Source organism: Prionailurus bengalensis, chromosome C1, assembly GCF_016509475.1.
Source record: "Prionailurus bengalensis isolate Pbe53 chromosome C1, Fcat_Pben_1.1_paternal_pri, whole genome shotgun sequence".
NCBI classification, from domain to species: Eukaryota; Metazoa; Chordata; class Mammalia; order Carnivora; family Felidae; genus Prionailurus; species Prionailurus bengalensis.
Window position 1 is genome coordinate 1,156,888 of NC_057345.1, and position 21,689 is coordinate 1,178,576.

Below are 21,689 nucleotides of genomic sequence, written 5' to 3' on the forward strand. Positions count from 1 at the left end.
GTTGCTGAAGGGACATCCGTGCCTTCTAGAGCCTTGTTCGCAGCCGCCCCCCCAGGCACATCCATGCGGGCACAGGCTGGCCACCACGCGAGATCTCAGCACCTGACGCAAGCCCAGGCCAGCCTCCCTCCCTCCTTTCTCTCCTGGGCCCCCCGGAGATCTGCTGTTAGGGGTCCCGGGGGTGCTCCTGGGGCTCCTGCCCTGTGGCTGTGCCCACGCAGCCCCAGGACCCATGAGTGGCAGGTGGAGAGGTGCTGGGGAGGGTGGCCAAGGCTGTGGGAGGGGCTCACTCCGCGGGCTGTGGTCTCAGATCGTGTGGCCCCCCCACCCCCGGGGTTGCTTGGTTTCAGACGGACGCAGCCCCTGACGAGCAAGTGTATCCCCTGCTCACGGCATTGCCTGGAGGCACCATAGGATTTTCCTGTACTTGTCTGGGATGAGCCCCCCCCGCCCCCCCGGTAGGATTCCTCCACAGGAAATTCACGGCACAGATTTCCCTTTAAAAGCAAGGATCTTTCATGGTAGCTACGCTGCCATAATTAACCATAGACAATTAATATTAAAATGCGTTACCTCCCCCCCCCCCCCCAAGGCAATGAAATTCCCAGAAGTTCTCTGCTATACATTGCGTCGCTTATTGGCAAGACTGCATTAGCAGCAAAGGGCACCTTGATTTTTAAAATCATCTTACAATTAGGGATGATTCTTCGCAGACCGCATCTGATGAATGCTCGGAACCATGTGTTCAACAAATGGAAAAGAGGGACCACTCAGATCAGTTGGAAACATTTCCTGGGAGGGTTTTGTGCATTTCACTCACACACACACACACACACACGCACGCAACATGAGGTTCTCGCCCTCCTAGGGCTTTATCGGGTTCCCAAATCCAATTTACGGGGATTGTCTGGGCCGAGTGGCCCGCCTGCCAGTGTCCCTGCAGCCACTATCGGCACCTGCGGCAGGACTCCGAGGGCTCACACTGCCAGGGGGTGAGCGGACGCCCCCCTGACGCGATCAGCACAAAAGGGCATCCCGCTTAAGGCCGAGGGCGGGAACTACAGAAGGTTAAGCGTCTAAATATAAAAATCTCTGTGAACCGAACATCATTATCAGCTTTGTTGCTACCACGTGGGGGCTGCAACGTCACCAAAGGCTGCGGGAAGCCTGGCGCCGGTCCACGCCTATGAAACCGTCTTTTCTTCTCAACGGAAAGCAAAGTGCTCGGAAGTTAAAAACCATGAGGCGGCTGACATAGTTCGTATCAAAGGGAGAAGAGGATCCTGAGCCCCGCGTGGCGACACGAGGTCTCCGGGAAGCACTTTCTCTGCCTGTTTCACTTATTCGTGTGATTAGAAAGCAGGCTTTTGGAGGGTTTATGTCCTGAACCGCCCTGCAGGGGTGAGGAGGAAGCCGAGAAGCCGGTCGCCGGGGGGCGTGCGCGAGGCCGCGCTGGAAGGTGCCAGCTGAGCCCGCCACGGGGCCGCCGCGCCCTGGTGCCCTCGTCAGCTCCCGCCGCCGTGGGGCCCCGTCTCCCTCACTTCCTGCCGGTCTCACAGAAGGAGCGTCTTCGCCTCCAGCCCCGGTTTTACGAAGCCCGTTCGTCACTGCCTCACAGTCCCGTGGTGGGGCCGGGGCGTGAGGGCGAGGGCTACGGGGGCGCGGCGCGCGTACGACACCCTTCCTGCAAAGGGCTGCAGAGGGAGGGCACCCGCGTCCCGCTTCCCCGTCAGCCCCCGGAGGCGGCGGAGGCCTTGGCTGCCGGTGGGTTTGCTCACGCGGCATCCAGACTGTCAGGCAAAGGTGCCGGTTGACGGAAACGGCCACCCTCCCCTGGTTCTCCGGCCACAGAGCCCGGTCTTGGCCGGCACATTGCGTTCCTCGTCTCCTCGAGGCCTGGTGCGGTCACGTCGCCAAGTTCTGGCCGACGACGTGGAAGCAACGGCACGTTCTTAGAAGGGACGCGGCTTAAAAGGGAGGGCCCTGGCTCCTCATGCTTCCCCCTCCCAGCTGCCGGGAACGGGGGGCATGACGACTGGCGCCTGTGCAACCTTCTAGGGCCACGAGATGACGCAGGAAGGGCGACAGAGCAGCGGCATAGGAAACAGAAACAGGGGCCCCGGTGGCCATGGGGGACGGCACCCCAGCCTCTGAACATCCACACGAGAAGCGAACCTCAATGGAGTTGAAGCCGCCGCTGTGCTGTCGGAAGGGGGCTCGAGAGTGAGCTCAGGAGCAGGGACCCGGAGGCGGGGCTGCTCTGAGAACACGGAGGTTCGCTCCGTGTTCCCTGTGCGCGTGGGGGCTGCCACACGACGGCACAGTTTTGCTTTCTTTCGGAATAACGCTCAGAATAAGTTGAGGCTGTCTGTCCCCAGAGAGTCACAGAATGAGCCGCTTTGGTCAAAACAACAACAAAGACTTCCTTCTTTCCCGCCCAAGCAGCTCCGTGTCCCGGCCGTTTCCGGTTTTCCCCACTCCCACGCGGGTCTCAGGTACCACCCGGCCGCCCCGCAGCTGCCGCCTCCTGGACCCCACAGAGCGAGCTCCCCTGGTCAAGCTGTGATTATCTGGGATTTTCTCGCTCACGGCCGACTCCTATCCTACCTGCGGCAGCAGCAAATTTGCACTGACCTCATTTCCTGTTTGCAGACGGCCGGCCAGTGTGTCCATGACCCAGGGCCACCCCGGGCCAGCTCGTCCGAGGGCTCGGGCCCCGGTGGGGCGAGGGGTGCTCCGGGGCAGCTGAGCGGGCAGGACGCAGCGGCAGTGTCCTGCAGAGAGGCTCGGGCGACCCCTCCTGACCCAGGTGTGCGTGTCCCTGGCGCCCCACCCTGTGAGGGGACGGGAGGGGGTCACGAAGGGGTGGGCGGTCCTGGGAGCAGATGCCGCTCACCATCGCTTTACAGAAGAGGAGACAGGTGTGGAGAGGCTCGGCCAAAAAGCGGCAGAGAAGCAGCCACCTCCCGGGTCAGCCCCCAGGGCACCTGGCAAAGGACCCGGGGCCTCGGGTCCGGGTGCAGAGCTCGAGCGGTTCTCATAGGACCCAAGGCGTGTTCCCCTCCGTCTCCCCAAAGGTGATTCTCTACGGCTCCACGCCTGCGTCCTAGCAAAGCCGGAAACGTCTCTGAGCGTGTCGGCAGCCGGACACCAGCCCCGTGAGCACAGGGTGAGGCCCGCTCCCGAGCGGCGAGCACCCCAAACCCGCACAGCGGGCTGGGCCCGGGCCGCCCACACCAAACACCCGGGCGCGGACGTGGGCCCTCCTTTCCGGGCCGGGTTTCCACGGAGACCTCATCACAGGCTCTGAAATCCCTGCCGGTGGAAGGTGTGGCGCCCAGAGGGTGTTTTTACGCAGAAACATGAGACCTACTCTGCCCTTTGGCGTAAAGTTGCTTCTATAAACCGAGTGGGAAGCAGACGAGGGGTCGTGGCCAGCCCCCCGGGCCTCCCCCCACGAGCCTCGGGGCCCCCGCCGGCCGCTGGGGTGTGAGGCGCCCCCACACAGAGGGCCCGGCCCGGGCCCTGGTGCAGAACACTAGTCCCCCCGTTCTGCTGTGACCTGGGAGCACCCCCTGCGGCATCCAGGGCTGGGGTCCTGATGGGGGACCGGCCCCTCTTCAAGGGCTAAGGAGAACGTGAAGGTCCCTGCGGCTAACATGCGCGTGAACTTGCCCGGTGGGGACCCCGGAGTCCCGCTGATGACTGTGCCCTGGTCCACAGGACCTGATGCAGCTGCTTCCCGTGGCGAGGGGGCCAGGCGGGACCCACAGCCACGCTCGCTGGGACGCCTCCGGTAACGCACATGCTCCCCCCATTAGGACGTAAGCGGTGGGGCTGCATCAGCCTGTGTGGGAGCCGGGGTCCCCGGACACGGTGAGCTGCAGAGATTAAACTCTGATTTACCTCCGGAGCTCCAGTGCTCTGCTTCCGGCAGTGGTTCCAGAGGACTCCGTGGAGAAGCCGGGCCAGGCATCCACGGCAGCAGCTGTCAGGCACCAGGAGCCGTGGGGCCAGGTGCACGTGGAGTTGCTGTGTGCTCCGGGCAGAGGCGGAACCAGCCGGAAAACCAGGCAAGCGCTGGCGACCGTTAGGTCTACAGACGCCTGTCCCGGGCGGGTGGGGGCTGTCACGAGGGCGCGCTCCCATCCAGCCACAGACCTCCTGGTGACAGTGGCCGAGGCAAACCGCCAAGGTCTGACAGATGCAGAAACAGGCCCGAGGCCCTCAGCCCAGGGGCCACACCGCTCCACCAGGCTCTTGTGCACCAACAAGACAGCCGGCAGTGACCAGATGTGCATGTGGCGAGGGCAGGATGGCCGCCATGGTGGTCCCGGGCTGCCGTGCCCCAGCCCCACCACGGGCTCTGGGCTCACACAGTAAGAACGTGCACCCGAGGGGTCTGGTGCCCAGGGCGGTAGCTCCCAGCCTGCCTTGTAACCCACAGCAATGGCGACCGGCCTGCTCAGGTCTGGGCACTGTCTTCCTGGGACGTTCTGTCCCCTCCAGGCCCACTGTGCCTGAGTTCTCAAGGGTCAACTTTAATTTCCTCCTGCCCAGGTTCTGAGGCACCCGCCATCAGCCCACACACCCCAAAGCACTCACGTAAGCTACCGCCAACCAGCTGGTCAGCTCCACTCACCGGGAGGGCCACCGGGGATGTCCCTCTGGCCTCGAGATGTGTCTGATGCCACTGCTGGCTCCCGGTCTCCCCCGGGGAGCAGTGGATCTCCTCTGGCACTTTCCAGGGCAGCTCTGGGCTCCAAGGCCCCAGACTTGGGGCTCCACAGAGGATAGGCGATGCACTCAAAGCCACTGCAAAGGGGACAGGTGGGACTGGGCTTTGCCGGACGCCAAGCTGAGAGGGACACCTGGCTGTGGGGGACACGGTGGCTTAAGGGTCCTTCCAGGGAGGAGGGGACGAGGCGACCACTCGGAGACTAACGTGGTGGGAAGCAGGGAACGGTGGCGGGGGGGGGGGATGGTCTGTCCGGGACCACTGGAACCACGCCGCAGCCCCAGCCCACCTCCCCCTGGCCCTCTGCCTTCGCTCCTGCTCCACTAGACAGAGCGTGTCGTGTCTGGTGGTCACTACTGTGTCCCCAGTGCCCTCAGAGTCCTTGGTGTGGGAGCCACGTGCGGACGGGCCCGGGTCGAGTAGTTCTGGGCCATTCCTCCTTGTCTCCCACCCCACACAGGCGTCCGGGGTCGCCCATACTCACAACGGGGTCTGGAAGGGTGTCTCCGGGTTGTCCTTGTCCACTTTGAAAAAGCTGACCTCTGAGTAGGCCGGAAGCTGCACGTACCTGACGCCAGCCGAGATCTTCAAAACCCGGCCATCCTCGCCTTGGGAAGGACAGAGAAGCAGGCTGAGCCAGGGAGGGACAGAAGAACCCGGGTCTCTCCCTCCCTGGTCCTGGGCCGGGCACCATGAGGACCGTTGCAGCAGACCCTCCACGTGGGCAGGGCTGGCAGAGGCCACGGCCGTATCCAGCTCGCACTCCCTGCCCACCGTCCCGGCTCCTCTGTCCCCCTGGCCCTCAGCTGAGCCGTCCACGCTGCCCGGCACCGCCACCCCTCACTGGGGACCCCGGGCCTCAGGGCACCTGGCTGTGCCTCTGGCTGGGGGGCTCTCCTTGTTGGCCAGCCTCAGGGTTTCACCTGCTCAGGGGCGGGGTTTGCCCTGGCCGAGAGCAGTCACACCGGGGGCTCGTCTTCGCCACGGTTCCACCTCCGGGGAGACATCGCTGCTTGTGGCCCAGCCCCCACCTCGACCTGGGGGATGGCTCCACCCCCCTGGTCTACACTCCCGGGGCACTCGGCACAGGGCCTGGTCGCGTGGACTCTGAGCGGCGTCCGTGACGCCCGTCATTCAGCCCCCGTGGACGAGGGGACAGAGCAGGACAGATACTGCAAGTACTTTGACTTGGAAGGAGGGGAGTGGAGGGCGGAGTCGAGGATCACATCCCAGTATGGTCTCATCGGCCTCCGCTCTTGTCGTGATGGGGCACCCGGGACCAATCTACGCTCCTACCTGAAGCAACCAAAAACGCAGACAAAATATAATGATAACGTGATGGTTTTCAAGCTCCAAGGACAGTGGTCCCTGAGACGGGAAACAAAGGGTGTGGAGCCCATAACTGCCCAGGTCACCGCCTTGAGAGAAGGTGGACCGGGTACAGGGAGAGGGACTGGCAACCCCAGGAACCCCCTCAGTGAGGACACAGGGCTGAAGGGGGAGGGGGGAGGACAGGCACATAGCAGGAGTCCTGGAGTCCAGAAGGCAGAGGAACAGAGAAGCGTGTGGGGCCTCTGGATGCACAGCAGAGCACGGGTCGGTGCGCCAAGCGCAAGGAAATGTCCCCAGGCCAGGAAAAGACCCAGGAAAAGACAGGGCGGGAGGCTCTGGGCTCCCATGGGACGGGAGCGGTGCTCATTCTCATCGGCCAGGCTGGGAGACCCGGACGTCGTGGCACACTGGGCAGGGTTCTCAGGTCTTGCTTCCGCAGTGGGGATGACGGGTCTCAGCTGGAGCTCTCCACCACACCTAACACTTCATAAAGGCAAAACCTGAAAGGATCGAACGATCTCCAAGGAAGCCAACTGTACCCCAGAAAAAAGGCCAAGAGTACTTATGGGAACACAGAAATATCCAGCCTCCAAATGGTAAATTTTCAACGTCTGGCACCCAGTCAAAGATGACCAGGCGAAGAATGGCGAAAAGTATGGTCCATAATGAGGAGGGAACACCGTCAAATGAAACCAACCCAGACCTGACCCAGATGTTAGAATTAGCAGGAAAGGACACTTTTTCAAAGTTATTACTATAACTGGACTCCGTGCATTCAAAAGATAAGTAGAGACACTGAAGATATAAAAAGAACAAAGTTGAACTTCTAGAAATAAAAACTATTAGATAAAAAATACACTGTATGTGATCAATGGCCGATTAGACATTGCAAAAAAAAAAAAAAGATTCATGAACTTGAAAACATAGCTACAGGAACTACTCAAAATGAAATACCAAGAGGAAAAAGGAAAAAAGAAAAAAATAAATAAAAAAGGAAGGTAAAGAAAAAGAGGGGAGAAAGAGGGAAGGGGAAAAAGAATCCATGAACAGTGAGGCGACTTGAAATGGCCTAATATGTGGGTAATGGAGCCTCTAAAAGAGGGGAAGAAAAAGCAGCAATGGAAAATTATTTGAGGAAATAAAGGCTGAAAAATCCCAAAATTTGATGAAAACTATAAACCCACAGACGCAAGAAAATCAATAGACCCAAGCGCAAGAAACATGAAGAAAATTACACCATGTCACTTCAAAAATAAAACTGCTCAGGGCGCCTGGGTGGCTCACTTGGTTAAGCGTCCGACTTTGGCTCAGGTCACGATCCTGCAGTTCGTGAGTTCGAGCCCTGCGTCGGGCTCTGTGCCGACGGCTCAGAGCCTGGAGCCTGCTTCGGATTCTGTGTCTCCCTCTCTCTCTGCCCCTCCCCCTGCTTGCAACTCTGTTCCTCTGTCTCTCTGTCTCTCTCTCAAAAATAAACATTAAAAAATGTTAACAAAAATAAAAAATAAAACTGCTCAAACCAGTGATAAAGAGAAAATCTTACACTACCTCACACCTGTCAGAATGGCTAACATTAACAACTCAGGCAACAACAGATGTTGGCGACGATGTGGAGAAACGGGAACCCTCTTGCACTGTTGGTGGGAATGCGAACTGGTGCAGCCACTCTGGAAAACAGTACGGAGGTTCCTCAAATAATTAAAAATAGAACCACCTTAAGACCCAGCAATTGCACTACTAGGCATTTATCCAAGGGATACAGGTGTGCCGTTTCGAAGGGACACAGGCACCCCAATGTTTATAGCAGCCCTATCGACAATAGCCAAAGTATGGAAAGAGCCCAAATGTCCATCGACGGATGAATGGATCAAGAAGATGTGGTATACACATACAATGGAGTATTACTCAGCGATGACAAAGAATGAAATCTTGTCATTTGCAACAACCTGGATGCAACTAGAGGGCATTATGCTAAGCGAAATTAGAGAAAGACAAATATCATATGACTTCACTCTTATGAGTACTTTAAGACACAGATGAACATAAGGGAAGGGAAGCAAAAAGAATATAAAAACAGGGAGGGGGACAAAATATAAGAGACTCTTCAATATGGAGAATAAACAGAGGGTTGCCGGAGGGGTTGTGGGAGGGGGGATGGGCTAAATGGGTAAGGGGCACTAAGGAATCTACTCCTGAAATTATTGTCGCACTATATGCTAACCAATTTGGATGTAAATTTTTAAAAATAAATTAAATTTTAAAAAAAGAGAGAAAATCTAAAAGCAGCCAGGGAAAAAGCAAGTTTGTACAGAGAAAACACAGATACAGATGACAGCTATGTCTTGTTTCTCTTTGGAAACAGCATAGACAAGAAGTCAATGGAATAGCACCACTGTCCTGCTGGAGGGTAAACCAGAATTCTATACCTGGTGAAAATACCTATGAGAAATGAAAGCAAAATCAAGATGTTTCCAGACATGTGAAAGTGGCAAGAATTAATTGCCAGAAAGCACACAGGACAACAAATGTTAAAGGCTAAGTCCTTCAGGCAGAAGAAAACGGTACCAGGTGGAAATCTGTATCTAGAAGAAGGAATGGGGAGGACCAGAAAGGGTAACTACAGGGGCAAATTGATGAGATTTCCTTTTTTATTTGTTACGTATTCTTTGAAAGATAAACGACTGTTTATTGTTTTTTTTAATTAAAAAAAATTTTTTTTTAACGTTTATTTATTTTTGAGACAGAGAGAGACAGAGCATGAACGGGGGACGGTCAGAGAGAGGGAGACACAGAATCTGAAACAGGCTCCAGGCTCTGAGCCGTCAGCACAGAGCCCGACGCGGGGCTCGAACTCACGGACCGTGAGATCATGACCTGAGCCGAAGTCGGTCGCTCAACTGACTGAGCCACCCAGGTGCCCCGATAAATGACTGCTTAAACAAAAGTAATGACAATGTATTACGAAGTGTATTAAACATATGAATGTAAAACATATAAAAAAAAGCATAAAAATTGGGATTGCAGAAAAAGAAGTATATCCTATTGCAGAGTTCTTATGTTATATGTGAAGTAGTATGTGATAAGTTAAAGATGTAAATTGTGGTCCTTAAAGCAACCCCTAGAACAAAAAAAAACAAGGAGTAAGAATTGATAAGCCAACAGAGGAGATAGGATGGAATCAGAAGCAATACTCAACCCACAAAAGGTAGGAATAGAGTGTAAAGAGGGAAAAAAACCAGCCAGGGCAAATAGAAAACAGTAAAATGGTAAGTTTGAAACTGGTATATAAATAAATATATTAAATGTGAATGGAGTAAAAATTACAATTAGAAGATAGATGTGGTTAGAATGAACTAAAAAGCAAGACCCAGATATATGTTGCCTACAGAAAGCACACTTTAAAGACTTAAGTAGGTGAAAAGTAAAAGGCTGGATAAAGATACTCCATGCTGATATCAGTTAAGAGAAAGCTGGGGTCACTATATTCATAGTCATATTCCTACTTCATAGGAAGTAGATGCCAGAGCAATGACTATGCTAGGGATGAAACAGGTAATTTTGGGGGCGCCTGGGTGGCTCAGTCAGTTAAGTGTCCGACTTCGGCTCAGGTCATGACCTCACTATTAGTGGGTTTGAGCCCCGTGTCGGGCCCTGTGCTGACAGCTCAGGGCCTGGAGCCTGCTTCGGATTCTGTTTCTTCCTCTCTCTGCCCCTCCCCCACTCGTGCTCTGTCTCCGTCTCTGTCTCTCTCAAAAATCAATAAATATTAAAAAAAGAAAAAGGTAATTTTGCAATGATAAGGGGTCAAGTAATTAAATGCCATAAAAATCCTAAATGTTTATGCACCTGATATCAGAGCTCCAAAATACATGTAGCAAAAAAATGATAGAAACGAAATCAGAAATAGACAATTCCCAATTATAATCACAGATTTCAACATACCACAGTCAGTAATTGACAGAACAAGTGGACAGAAAATCAGCAAAGATACGGTAAATCTGAAGGGCAGTGACAGTGAAACCCACTTGATTGATATTTATAGAAGATATTTATAGATATTTATTTACAGATTGATATTTATTCTACCCAACAAGAGCAGAAATCATGCTCTTCTCAAAGTGTACACGCAACATTTACCAAAACAGAACAAATTCTGTGAAAAAAGTCTCGATACATTTAAAGGGATTCAAGATATACAAAGTGTGACTCTAACCACATGGAATTAAGTCGGAAGTCAATTACAGAAAGATCTGAAAAATCTCCAAATATTTGGAAATGAAACAACACACTTCTAAATCACTCACGTGGCAAAGGGAAAACCAAAAGAAATAAGAAAGCATTCTGAACTGAATGAAAGCGAATACACGACATGTCAAAATTCTTGGGATGCAGCTAAAGCAGTACTAAGGGGGAAAGGTATAGCAAACTCTCATATTAGCAAAGAAAGGTTTGAAACAAATGACCTTGGTTTCCATCTTACAAACTAGAAAAAAAGAGAGCGAATTAAACCCAAAGTAAGCAGAAGAAAGGAAATACTAAGATCATAATAGGAATTAATGAAACAGAAAACAGACAACAGTAGAGAAATCAATGAAACCAGAGGTTGATTGTTTATCAATGACACTGATAATCTGTAGCCAACTCGTCAGGCAAAACAGGAAGAAGACACCAATAATCCACAGTAGGAACAAAAGAGGTGATATCAAGGCATTACGTGGAGAATGAGGAAATATTAGGAACAAGCTTATGACAATAAATCTGACACCTTAGATGAACAAATATTCCTTCAAAGACGCAAAACACCCAAGTTTGTTAAAGAAGAAACATGGAACTTCGGGGCGCCTGGGTGGCTCAGTCGGTTGGGCGTCTGATTCTTGATTTCAGGTTAGGTCATGATCTCATGGTTCACGGGATCAAGCCCCAGTTGGGGCTCTGGGTTGACGGTGTGGAGCCTGCTTGGGATTCTCTCTCCCCATCTCTCTCTGCCCCTCCCCCACTGTCATGTGCTCTCTCAAAATAGATACACTTACAAAAATAAAAAGAAGAAACAGATAACCCCAATAACCATATATCTATTAAAGACATTGAATTAGTAATTAAAAGTCTTCCCACAAAGAAACTCCAGACCTCAATGGCCTTCATATTGAATTCTACCAAACATTTAAGAAAGAAATGAAATTATTCAACAAGACTCTTCCAGAAAATTGAAGAGGAAGTAATTTTCCCAGACTCATTCTACAAGGTCAGCATTACCCTGATACAAAAACCAGACAAAGATATTAAAAGAAAAAAAAATTCAGGGCACCTGGCAGGCTCAGTCAGGGGAGCATGTGACTCTCGATCTCAGGGGTGTAAGTTCAAGTCTCATGTTGAGTCTAAAGATTACTTAAAAACAAACCTTAATAAGGAAAATAAAAAAAATTCAAGACCACGATCCTTCATGAAAAGATATGCAAAAACTCTAAACAAAATTTTAGTAAATGGACTGTCTAGATCATTCAAGGCCAGGAAAGAGCAGTCTTTCAATGAATAGTGATGGGACAACTAGACGTCCACATACAAAAGAATGTAGTTGGACCCCTGCCTCACACCACACAAAAAGATTAACTCTAAATGGATTATCGTTCTAATGTTTATTTATTTTTGAGAGAGACAGAGACAGAACGCGAGTGGGTTAGGGGCAGAGAGAGAGGGAGACACAGAATCCGAAGCAGGCTCCAGGCTCCGAGCTGTCAGCACAGAGCCCGACGCGAGGCTTGAACCCACAAACCGTGAGATGGTGACCTGAGCTGAAGTCGGACGCTTAACCGACTGCGCCCCCAGGCGCCCCTAAACCGTCATTCTTACAGTCAAGCAGTTCGCGACCCAGGTGCCAAGGCAATCCAGTGGGGAGGGGACGGTCTTTTCAGCACGTGGTGCTGTGACAGCTGGACAGCCACACGAAAAGAGATGAGTTTAGAACTTGATCTCATCCACAAAAAGTAGCCGAAGACGGATGGCAGAAATCCAAGAGCAAAACTTTTCCCAGAAAACAGGAGAGTATCTTTGTGTGCTTGGGTCAGGCTAGGAATTCCCACACAGGTTACCAATATTATGATCCACAAAGGAAAAAACGTACTCATTGGACTTCATCAAAATTAAAGCCCTTTGTACTTCAGAAGATAGCATTAAGAAAATGATAAGCCACAGACTGAAACTATTTGCAAAGATGCATCTATAAAAAGACTCGTATTCAGAATACGTCGGGAACTCCAATACCTCAAACCCAGAAGAGGAACAGCCTAATTCTAAAAAACAGGCAGCATGTTTGGATTAACATTTCTCTAGAGGAGATACACACGTGGCCAACAAACACACGGAAAGCTGCAACACCTCGTCAGCCGTGAACTGTGGGTCAGAACCGAGAGGGGCACCAAGATGGGGCGCCCCCGGACGCCCCCTCGGGCCGGCTGTGCACGCGCAGGGTGTGGGAAATCCAGCCCGGGCCCCGCCGACGGCGTTGTAAACGGTGCGGCCACTTTGGGATACGGCCTGGCGGTTTCTTTAAAAATTTACACGTAAATCTGCCACGTGATGCGGCGACCCCACTCGTGAGCCGATAACCGAGGGACAGAGCACACGGGCCACCCAAAAACTCGCGCCGAGCACTGCCACGTGGGTGCACCCCAGCAGAGCGTGCCGGTCAGAAAAGCGGAGCAGGTGTGAGGAGAGGGGTGGGGTGGGCAGGGGGCCGCAGGCAGGAGGTGCGAGGCACGGTCCGAAACAGACGGCGTGGCGCTGCTTGCCGACTCGGGGAATTTGCTAAAGATCATCGAATCGCTTACAGCGCAAAGATTTCACGCTATAAAAAACGGCACCACAATAAAGCCGTGAAAACAAACCAGTTGTGGGGGCGTCTGGGAGGCTCGGTCCGTTAAGGGTCGGACCCTTGGTTTCAGCTCAGGTCATGATCTCACGGTTGGTTGGGTTCGACCCCCCACGCTGGGCTCTGCGCTGACAGCGTGGAGCCTGCTTGGGGTCCCCCCCTTCTTCTCTCTCTGCCCGTCCCCTGCTGGTGCGCAAGCGCACGCGCTCTCTCTCAAAATAAATAAACATAACAAAATAAAATAAAATAAACCAGTTGTGACTGTCTTTGATCCGCGCCGCACACGGGGGCTTCCTGGTCAAAGCTCGCCGAACTCGGGCGAACTAACGGACGTTAGGAATCCCAGGCACGCATTTTAGTAGCGGTGGTCCTGCCCGGCCACGCACAGGGACCGGTGACCGTGCGGGGGCCCTCTCCGCACCGCGCCCTCTGCTCACGGGTCACGGGTGGCACCGGCTTTGGGAGGTCAGCTGGTCCACGCTGTGCGTTGCTGCCCCGCTGGGTCCCTCAAAAAGCATCCCAGATGCTACAGGAGACCTGCCCTCCCCGATCACCCACGGAGGACACGGGAACTCGCCCCCGCAGACGCCAGCGGTGCGTAGAGTCACCCTTCCTCCTGTAAGACGAGGGGTGGCCGCGGGCACGCACAGAACCACCCCACACGCGCACAACCACTGCACACGTGCACAACCATCGCACACACACAACCACCCCACACGCGCAAAACCATTGCACATACAATCACCCCACACGCACAACCACCCCACACGTGCACGATCACTGCACACGCGCACAAACCATTGCACACGCACAACCACCCCCCACGCACACAACCATTGCACATGCTCACAACCATTGCACATGCACAACCATTGCACACGCGCACAACCATCGCATACGCACAACCACCCCCCACGCACACAACCATTGCACACGAACACAACCACCCCACATGCTCACAACCATTGCACACGCACAACCATTGCACACGTGCACAACCATCGCACACGCACAACCACCCCACACGCGCACAACCATTGCACATACAACCACCCCCCACACACAACCACCCCACACACGCACGATCACTGCACACGTGCACAACCATTGCACACGCACAACCACCCCACACGCACACAACCATTGCACATGCTCACAACCATTGCACACGCACAACCATTGCACACACGCACAACCATCGCATACGCACAACCACCCCCCACGCACACAACCATTGCACACGAACACAACCACCCCACATGCTCACAACCACCCCACACGTGCAACCACCCCACACGTGCACGATCACCGCACACACTCACAACCACCGCACACGCGCACACGCCCGCCACCTGGAGGCCTCGCGTGCCTACTGCCTGTCTGCCGAGGCTCCCGTGGCGAGGACCTCCGAACAAAGAATCTGCTGGTGTCCGGGTACCGGAAGCCACTCGTGGCATCTCGTCCCTAACCCTGAGAGCCCGACACCTGTTTGTCCTTCCGAAAACGCAGTCGTCACCCTGCAGACACTCACTCTCGGCAACTTCCCCGCTGTCCTGCTGCAGCTGAACGTTCAAGTCGAAGGAAGAACCCTGGGCCACGTCTATCACCTCCGGACCCAGAATCACGATCCTCCTGGCTTGTGCTGGGAGACAGCAGAGCAGAGCACGGGTGAGCGGGGCACGGGGGATGCCGCCCGCTGGAGCCCACACCCCCCACGCAGGCCCAGCAGCCTCGATTCCCAGAGCTCTGTGGGGAGAGGGTTATCACTCGCCGCGGTCAACCCCTGCAAGAGCCACCTGACCGAATGACCTGGGCAGTCACTAGAACGAGACTGTGACCCCGCCCTGAGGGTCAGCTGTGATTTTTAAGCAATTCCCACAAGTCCACTGAAGAGACTGCAGAGGGCCGCCAAACGGGGAAGGGCTGTAAGCAAGTGGCTCATCAGCATTTGGGTCTGTACACCGTGGAAGGTTCCGGCACATCCTCTGCTTGGTTGGGACTCAGGCCCTGCACGCCTTGTGTCTGAGTCAGGGGCTCCACGTGTGTGGACGAGGTGCTACGGCCACCTGCCGGGGAGCTGGCCTGGAGGGTGACCCACCCACAGGCTGGCCCCCACCTCCTGGATCTGCCGGGCGTCCTCTGGGGTCTGAGCGGCCGGAGACAGTGTTTTCAGCGTCTGCTTCCCCCTGAACCCCGAGCCCTGGGGGGCTGGGAAGGATCCGGGAGTCCCTCCAGGAGACTCCCCCTGACCTAGGCTGCCACTCCCCTTCACAGGACCTCAGCCCCCACCGAGGAGTCCTTCCTGGCCTGGCGGGCACCTGCCGTGGCCTCTCCCCTGCAAGGGGCCCTGGGGACCCACCTGAGGTCGTGGCTGGTCAGCTCTGAGTGAGCAGCTGCAGCCCGTGACCCCTGGCCCCCGGGGTGGCACTTCTGTCCTGGAGTCTAATAGGAGGTCACCTGAACCGGCGAACAGAGGGAGGGGCCCCTGCAAGCCCTCTGCTCCAGTCACGGTGCAGAGAGTTCAGGGAGGGGGACAGGTGCCCAGGGCCCTGCGGGCGGGGACCCTCTGAGGCTGGGACCCTCCTGCTCACAGCGGGGCCATGGCTGTCCGAGGTCGGACTGGGGCCTCTGCCGGTCACGGTCACGAGCCCTTCCGAAACCCGACTGGAATGTGTTTCTTCTAAAGGGGCTGGGGTTCTAGATGAACTTCACCATCACCCCCAAACACCTCCTGACCCAACTCCCCTGTGCCGGTGCCTGGGGCCGCCTGAGGGAGAACTTACAAGAGGACCTTGCAACGCCGAGGGGGGCGTGTGGGCACTTACCCGCCGGGTGGCCATTGATCCACATCCCGCGGTAGACGGCCCCAGAGCAGAGGGTCATCCTGCCCAGGCCGCTGAAGACGTCACCGTGCCACTGTCCCTGCAGAGACAGCCGTGTGCACTCAGAACCCACAGAGGGCACGTGTGATGCAGGGGGAGGGGGTGGCCCCGGGGTCCCGGAGACCCTTCGAGGGCGGGGAATCACGAGCTGCTGCTGTGTGGCCACGCTGCCCTGCGACCAAAGTGTAAGAAGCCGTGACGTTTGGGAGCAAGGACACGTGTACAAGATGCCAACGAAACACCGGCTCGGAAAGGGGGCCCTTTCGGCACAGAAACCCTCTCGGGAAGGACACCGCACGTGTGAGGGCCGGAGGGCTCCCTGACAACGGGCAGGCCCATCGAGGGGCCCGCTGAGTCCCCGCGGCGCACACCCCACTCTGCCGCCCTCACAATAAACCTCGCTTTCCGAACCACACGCACAACAGGGCAGAAGAATAAGAACGATGTCACTTCTGTGGGAAACTTCAAGGGCCTGCTGGTACTTTGTTTGACTACGAATTACTCCTTCTGGAAGGAAACTCAGCCGAAGGCACGTTTGGTTCCACGCATCCTTCCGTGGGAGCTGATCGGGCTCCGCGCCCCCGCCCTGCCCTCCACCTGGGCTGGGCCACGGTCGATGCCCGTGTGGACGGCGCTGCCCACGGGCCCCGAGGGACACAGCGCAGCTGAGGCCGGCGCCGGCCTCTCTCGGGCCCCCGGGAGGGGCCACGGGGCCGTGGCAACGGCCCCCGGGGGCTGCGGCCCGGCACAGCTTGGACGCCCCAAACCTGGGAAGGAGCCTCCCGCGGGCGGCCTGGGGAACAGAGTCGCCGAGCACCAGGGCTTTGGAGTCAAGTCACCGTGAGGGGTGGAGGTCCGACCACGGCTCACCCCTGGGCCGGGGCTCCGGACAGCGGGCAGCCCCCCGGGCACCCGGCAGGGGCGGCGACCCGACCGCTGCGGCCACAGGAGGGCCGGGGCTCTAGGCGGGCAGGGGCAGGCCGAGCCCAGCCGCGAGGCCTGGCCGTCCCTCCCGCCCAAGACGCAGACGGCAGAGTCGCCTTGCGGCCGTTCCCGGTCTCCCGAGGCTGCACCTCGGGGATGCTCGGTGCACGCGGGGCTGAGGTCGCGTCCCCCAGGAAGTGGCCCCCGGGTGCAGGCGACGGGCCGGACCAAGCCCGCGGGCGCTGCTCTCTCGTCCTGGACTCGGGGCCGGAAGCCCACCGGCAGCGGCAGGGGCGGCTCCGGAGGCGCCTGTGAGCACCTAAGTGACCATCAGCGGGTGCCGAGCGCACAGGTACCCGCGTGGGGACGGGGGCGCGGGCGCTTCCACCTACATACGTGTTCTGTGCGTACCTGCGGGCAAGCGTGTTGCGTGTCTGCCTGCGTGTGTGTGTGCGTGGCCGGGCAGCGGCTCTCTCTCACGGTGATGGGCGAGGTGATCTGGGCGGGAGCCAGCAGAGCAGCGGTCCCGGGCTGAGCTGTGGTCCGTGGGTCGAGGTCGGGGCCGCGCTGGGAGGGCAGGGTGGCTGCCCCCGGAGCCCCCGGTTACCGTCTGCTTGCTGGGAAACGCTTTCCCTCACGACACCATCCCCAAACCTGACGAGTTACCAGCTTCAGCTCGGGCGACAGACCCTGGCTGGCCACACGAAAAGCCCACAGGAGCCACACCAGATCCACCGCCCCCAACACAGGGGCGCCCTTCCGCCTGGAAACCTCTGGGCTTGGGCCCGGGGCCCGGCGGCAGCAGGTGACACAGTAGGATGTGGTCAGGCCCCAAGGAGGCCGGGGCAGGGGCGGTGGCCACAGGTGAGGGCTGCGCCTTGCAGAGCGACACCTCCCTGTGGGGCCCCGCGGCCTCGCGGCCTCCCTCGGCCTCGTCGCTCCAGCTCCCTCCGTCCCACCGGCGCGAGAGCTGCTGTTTCTGTGCCCTCTTGTGCTCTGGGCAAGCCTGCTACCTGCCTTCACCCTGCAGTGCTCGTCCCTGTCCCTGGGCAGGCATGTGGGTCACCCCACCCTGCGAGGATGGGAGCAGGGCCCCTGGAGCCCAGCCATGTGCTCACGTGCCCTCCCAGGCGCCGGCCGCATGCCCGCACCTCCCTCTCTGGGCTCCAGACGCTCCTGCACACGGACCCAAACCCTGTAGTCCCGCCCCGCCCACGGGGGCACCCGAGACTCCTGGAGGCAGGGGCCGCAGCTCCCACGGGTGGACACTCTTATAAATGCTTCCTGGCTCCCTTGGGCCTGCATCAGGGCCCAAATCGACACAGGCCGAAGGGCCCTCCAAATGGCGCGATGGCTGCTGAGCCAGTCGCCCGCGCCCGCCCACCTCACAGCCATTTCCGCCACGACAGCCGCCGCCTCTCGTCCCCGCTCGCACTCCCGTCCACCAAGCCAAGCACCGGCGCAGCCTTGCCTGGGAAGCATCGGACTCTCAGGTCATTCCACACCCAGGGCCTCCGAGGAGGAGGGCGGCCCATGGGCACAGGCGCCCCCGTCCCCCGGCGACCTTTAACTCGCCTGCTAGAACCTGAGCCCAGACCGCAGCTCCGGGGCAGCTGGGCTTCCGCGGCTTCAGTGCAGAACCACACCGGGACGAACACACTCGGGTGTGCCACGCAACTCAGCCAGTGTGGGACCTTTTCTAATTAATGTCATAAATCATACCTGTGAGAGCCCTGCCCTTTCTCCGCCGACACACGCCCGAAGCACGAGTCACCACTCCTACAACTGTCTCCTGGAGGAGGCTGGACCCCCACGAGGAGGGGCGAGTGCATTCCACCCGGGGCGGGGGCTCCCTCCGCCCAGGGAGCCGGCTGGTGCCCAGGCCGGCGCTGCTGCACGGTGGGAGCCATCCCGGGAGGAAGCGCGGGGCCTGTGTCCACACCACAAAGACCGAGGGAACGGGGTCCACTGTTAGGAGACGGTCCCGCAGGAGGACGGTGAGTCACGCCTGTCAGCCGCGGCTGCGGGGCTCCCCTCGGACCCCGAGGGTGCTGCTGTGGACTCGGCAGCTGGGCCCACCTCTGGGCGCCCAGGGCTCCACAGGATGGGACCCGCCTGTTTGGAGCCTCCCTGAACAGAGTGGGGCCGATGGGACGAGAGATTCCTGGCTTGTGCCCCCACGTGATGGGGATAAATTGTGTGAGACAAGCACTCGACTCTCTTCTCATTTAAGGAAGTGCTCTGCTTGACCGATGCGACTTTTCTTTCGAAGGGAAAAGTTGCCGTGCTTTCATGGTTATCGCTTCCGTGCCGGCCCCTCCCCCGTGCTCCCTGGTGCTCCCTGAATCTGCAGCCTGGCACACTGGCGGCCACTCAAAGAGGCATTCGCTGTCTCCGCGCCATGCCAAACCTCGGAGCTGGAGCAGGTGACCACTTCCTTTGAGGTCACAGGCTCGCAGACCAGGTCGGGGTGGCTGGGGTCGGGTCACATATGAGGAAATGGCCGCGGGCCACCTGCCCGGGCCCCGCGACTGTCCAGGAGCCCTGGTCTCCCCGGCTTGCGGGACGGCCTGCAGGGGTGGCAGTGACCGCACGGGCTGGCACGACGGTGGCATGGGTGTGCGCCCACTCTCGTCTCCCGAACACCAGGGTCACAGGGTGTCATGCTTGACCTCCGTGACCCTGCTGTAAGTTCCCGGGATTTCACGGTGTCAGCAGTGGCTCTCGCTGCCCGCCCGCGTCCGTTTCTGAGGTCTGTGGACATCTGAACCTCACATGGAGCCTGTAGCCTGGCGTTGGCTCCCGCGATGGCTCCGGCAGCCCAGACCCTCCTCCCACACGTGCTCGAAAAAGCCCAGATGCCTCTTCTGTCCTGCGTGCAGCGCCCCCCGGGGTCACGGCCCCACATCCCTGGACTGCGAGGGGGGGTGTGGGGACACAAAGGCCCCCGGCGCTCCTGCAGACGCAGGGGAGCCGCCAGCAGGTGAAGACACACATAAGGCCGGCCACCTGCTCCCTGCGGCAGGCAGGTGCACCGACCAGCAGGCCTCCCTCTGGGAGAGCCAGCACGGAAACGCAGCCAATGTGCACGGACAGCCCGGAAGCCAGCAGCTGCCGGTGGGGACCATGCCGCAGCCGCACAGGTAGGGAGCGCTTGGCTGTGCGAACAGCTCGGGCCTGCCTCCACTCAGTGGGAGTGCGGCTCGCCCCCAAGGCGCTATCGGCCCCCAGGCCCCGTCCGCTATTGTGCATGGCACCCACACTGGTCGGGGCAGGTTTTCCGGAACAGAGAAGGACAGATGCTGGTGGGAAAGTAATGTGGCACAGCCGCCGTGGGAACCGTGAGGAGTTCCTCGCACATCCAGCAGTGAGCTACCCCGCGGTCCAGAAGTCCCCGTGGTGGGTCCACGGCCGCAGAACCGGGCGCAGGCCCTGTGAGGGCTCGGCGCCCCCCCCAACGCGCACGGCAGCAGGCGCTCGAGGAGCCGAGGGGTGGGAGCCACCCCGGTGCCCACCGACGGAGGCACGAACACGACGTGGTCCCTCCACGCCGTGGAGGATCATCCGGCCCTTAAGAGGGAGGAACACAGATGCCCTCGGGGACACCGTGCTCCGTGACAGCGGCCCGTCCCCACAGGACAGACCCCGTAGGACTCCGGGGACGCTCAGTACACGCGGGGGTCAAATCCACAGAGAGAGTGGCGGGGTGGGCGCCAGTGTTTCATGGGGCGGAGCGTCCGTTTGGGAAGGTGGAAGGTTCTGGAAATGGCGGCGGGGACGGCCGCGCAACTGTGTGAACGTGCTTGATACCTCCGAACTTCACGCTCGGTGGTTAAGACGGTACGTTTCAGGTCAGGGGTATCTCACGAGATACACAGATCGTTTTCTTTCTTTCTTTTTTAAAAAAAAAAATTTTTTTTTCAACGTTTATTTTTTGGGGGACAGAGAGAGACAGAGCATGAACGGGGGGGGGGGGGCAGAGAGAGAGGGAGACACAGAATCGGAAACAGGCTCCAGGCTCCGAGCCATCAGCCCAGAGCCCGACGCGGGGCTCGAACTCACGGACCGCGAGACCGTGACCTGGCTGAAGTCGGACGCTTAACCGACTGCGCCACCCGGGCGCCCCGCACAGATCGTTTTCAAGAGGGCCGACTCCTTCCCTGCGAGGGCCTAGGGGGTCGCCCACACCCTCACGGGAGACGCGCCTTGGGGTGGCGCCCCACTCCCTGCGGCGGCTCCGTGTCTACCGATCACCGGGTGACTCCCGATGCCCGGAGGTCAGAGGTCGGGCGGGAGGTGTCCCTACACCCGGAGAGGCCCGCGCTGGACCCGGGAGCCCGCGCCTTCCTCATCGGCCAGGCCCGACGCCAGACTGTGCGAGGACTCTGTGGCGGTCCGAAAGGCGTCCTGGCAGCTGCGAGTGAGGGCCCTGAGGCCGCCCTGTGGCTGCAGCCTGAGCCCACCCCCTCCTGGACGCGGTCCTCCTCCTTTGGCCCTGTCCGTCCGTCTGTCTGTCTGTCCGCACGGCCAGCTGGAAGCCAGCTTAGAAAGGGGCTGGAGGGCAGAGGACGGACCCCAGCGCCGGCCCTTCCTCCGGGACCCGTGTGCCACTCGTGTCGTCAGGTCAGCGCCTGGACCGCAGGGGAGGTGGCTGCTCGTGTCCCTGCCATCACGTGCGGATGGGGGCTGCCCAAAGGGACACCGCCCAGCACGATGGAGGATGGGTGTCCCAGCAGCACTTGGAGCTGCAGGGGGCAGGCAGAGTGTCCGAGTTTCTTGGGCAGAAGACTCCGGAAGGTTGGGATGCTGCCCAGCAAAAGGAAATGGAGAGACACAAGTCTGCATCCCGGGGAGACGCGGCCTGGAAGGACCAGGCTTCCACCTCCACTCATTTGAGGCGCCCCACGCCGAGGACACGCCATCTCCCTCAAGGGCGTGCGGGGGTCCCGAG

The 21,689-nt window shown here is 58.1% G+C and overlaps 1 protein-coding gene across 1 annotated transcript in view; it reads right to left on the minus strand.

The window, feature by feature from the left end:
• The window catches only part of MORN1 (MORN repeat containing 1), a 50,098-nt gene that overhangs the window by 19,917 nt on the left and 8,492 nt on the right, over positions 1 to 21,689 (minus strand). Inside the window, 4 exon segments of the mRNA XM_043573578.1 lie at positions 4,643 to 4,815; positions 5,223 to 5,346; positions 14,464 to 14,574; positions 15,758 to 15,854. Coding sequence (XP_043429513.1) covers positions 4,643 to 4,815; positions 5,223 to 5,346; positions 14,464 to 14,574; positions 15,758 to 15,854 — 505 coding nt within the window.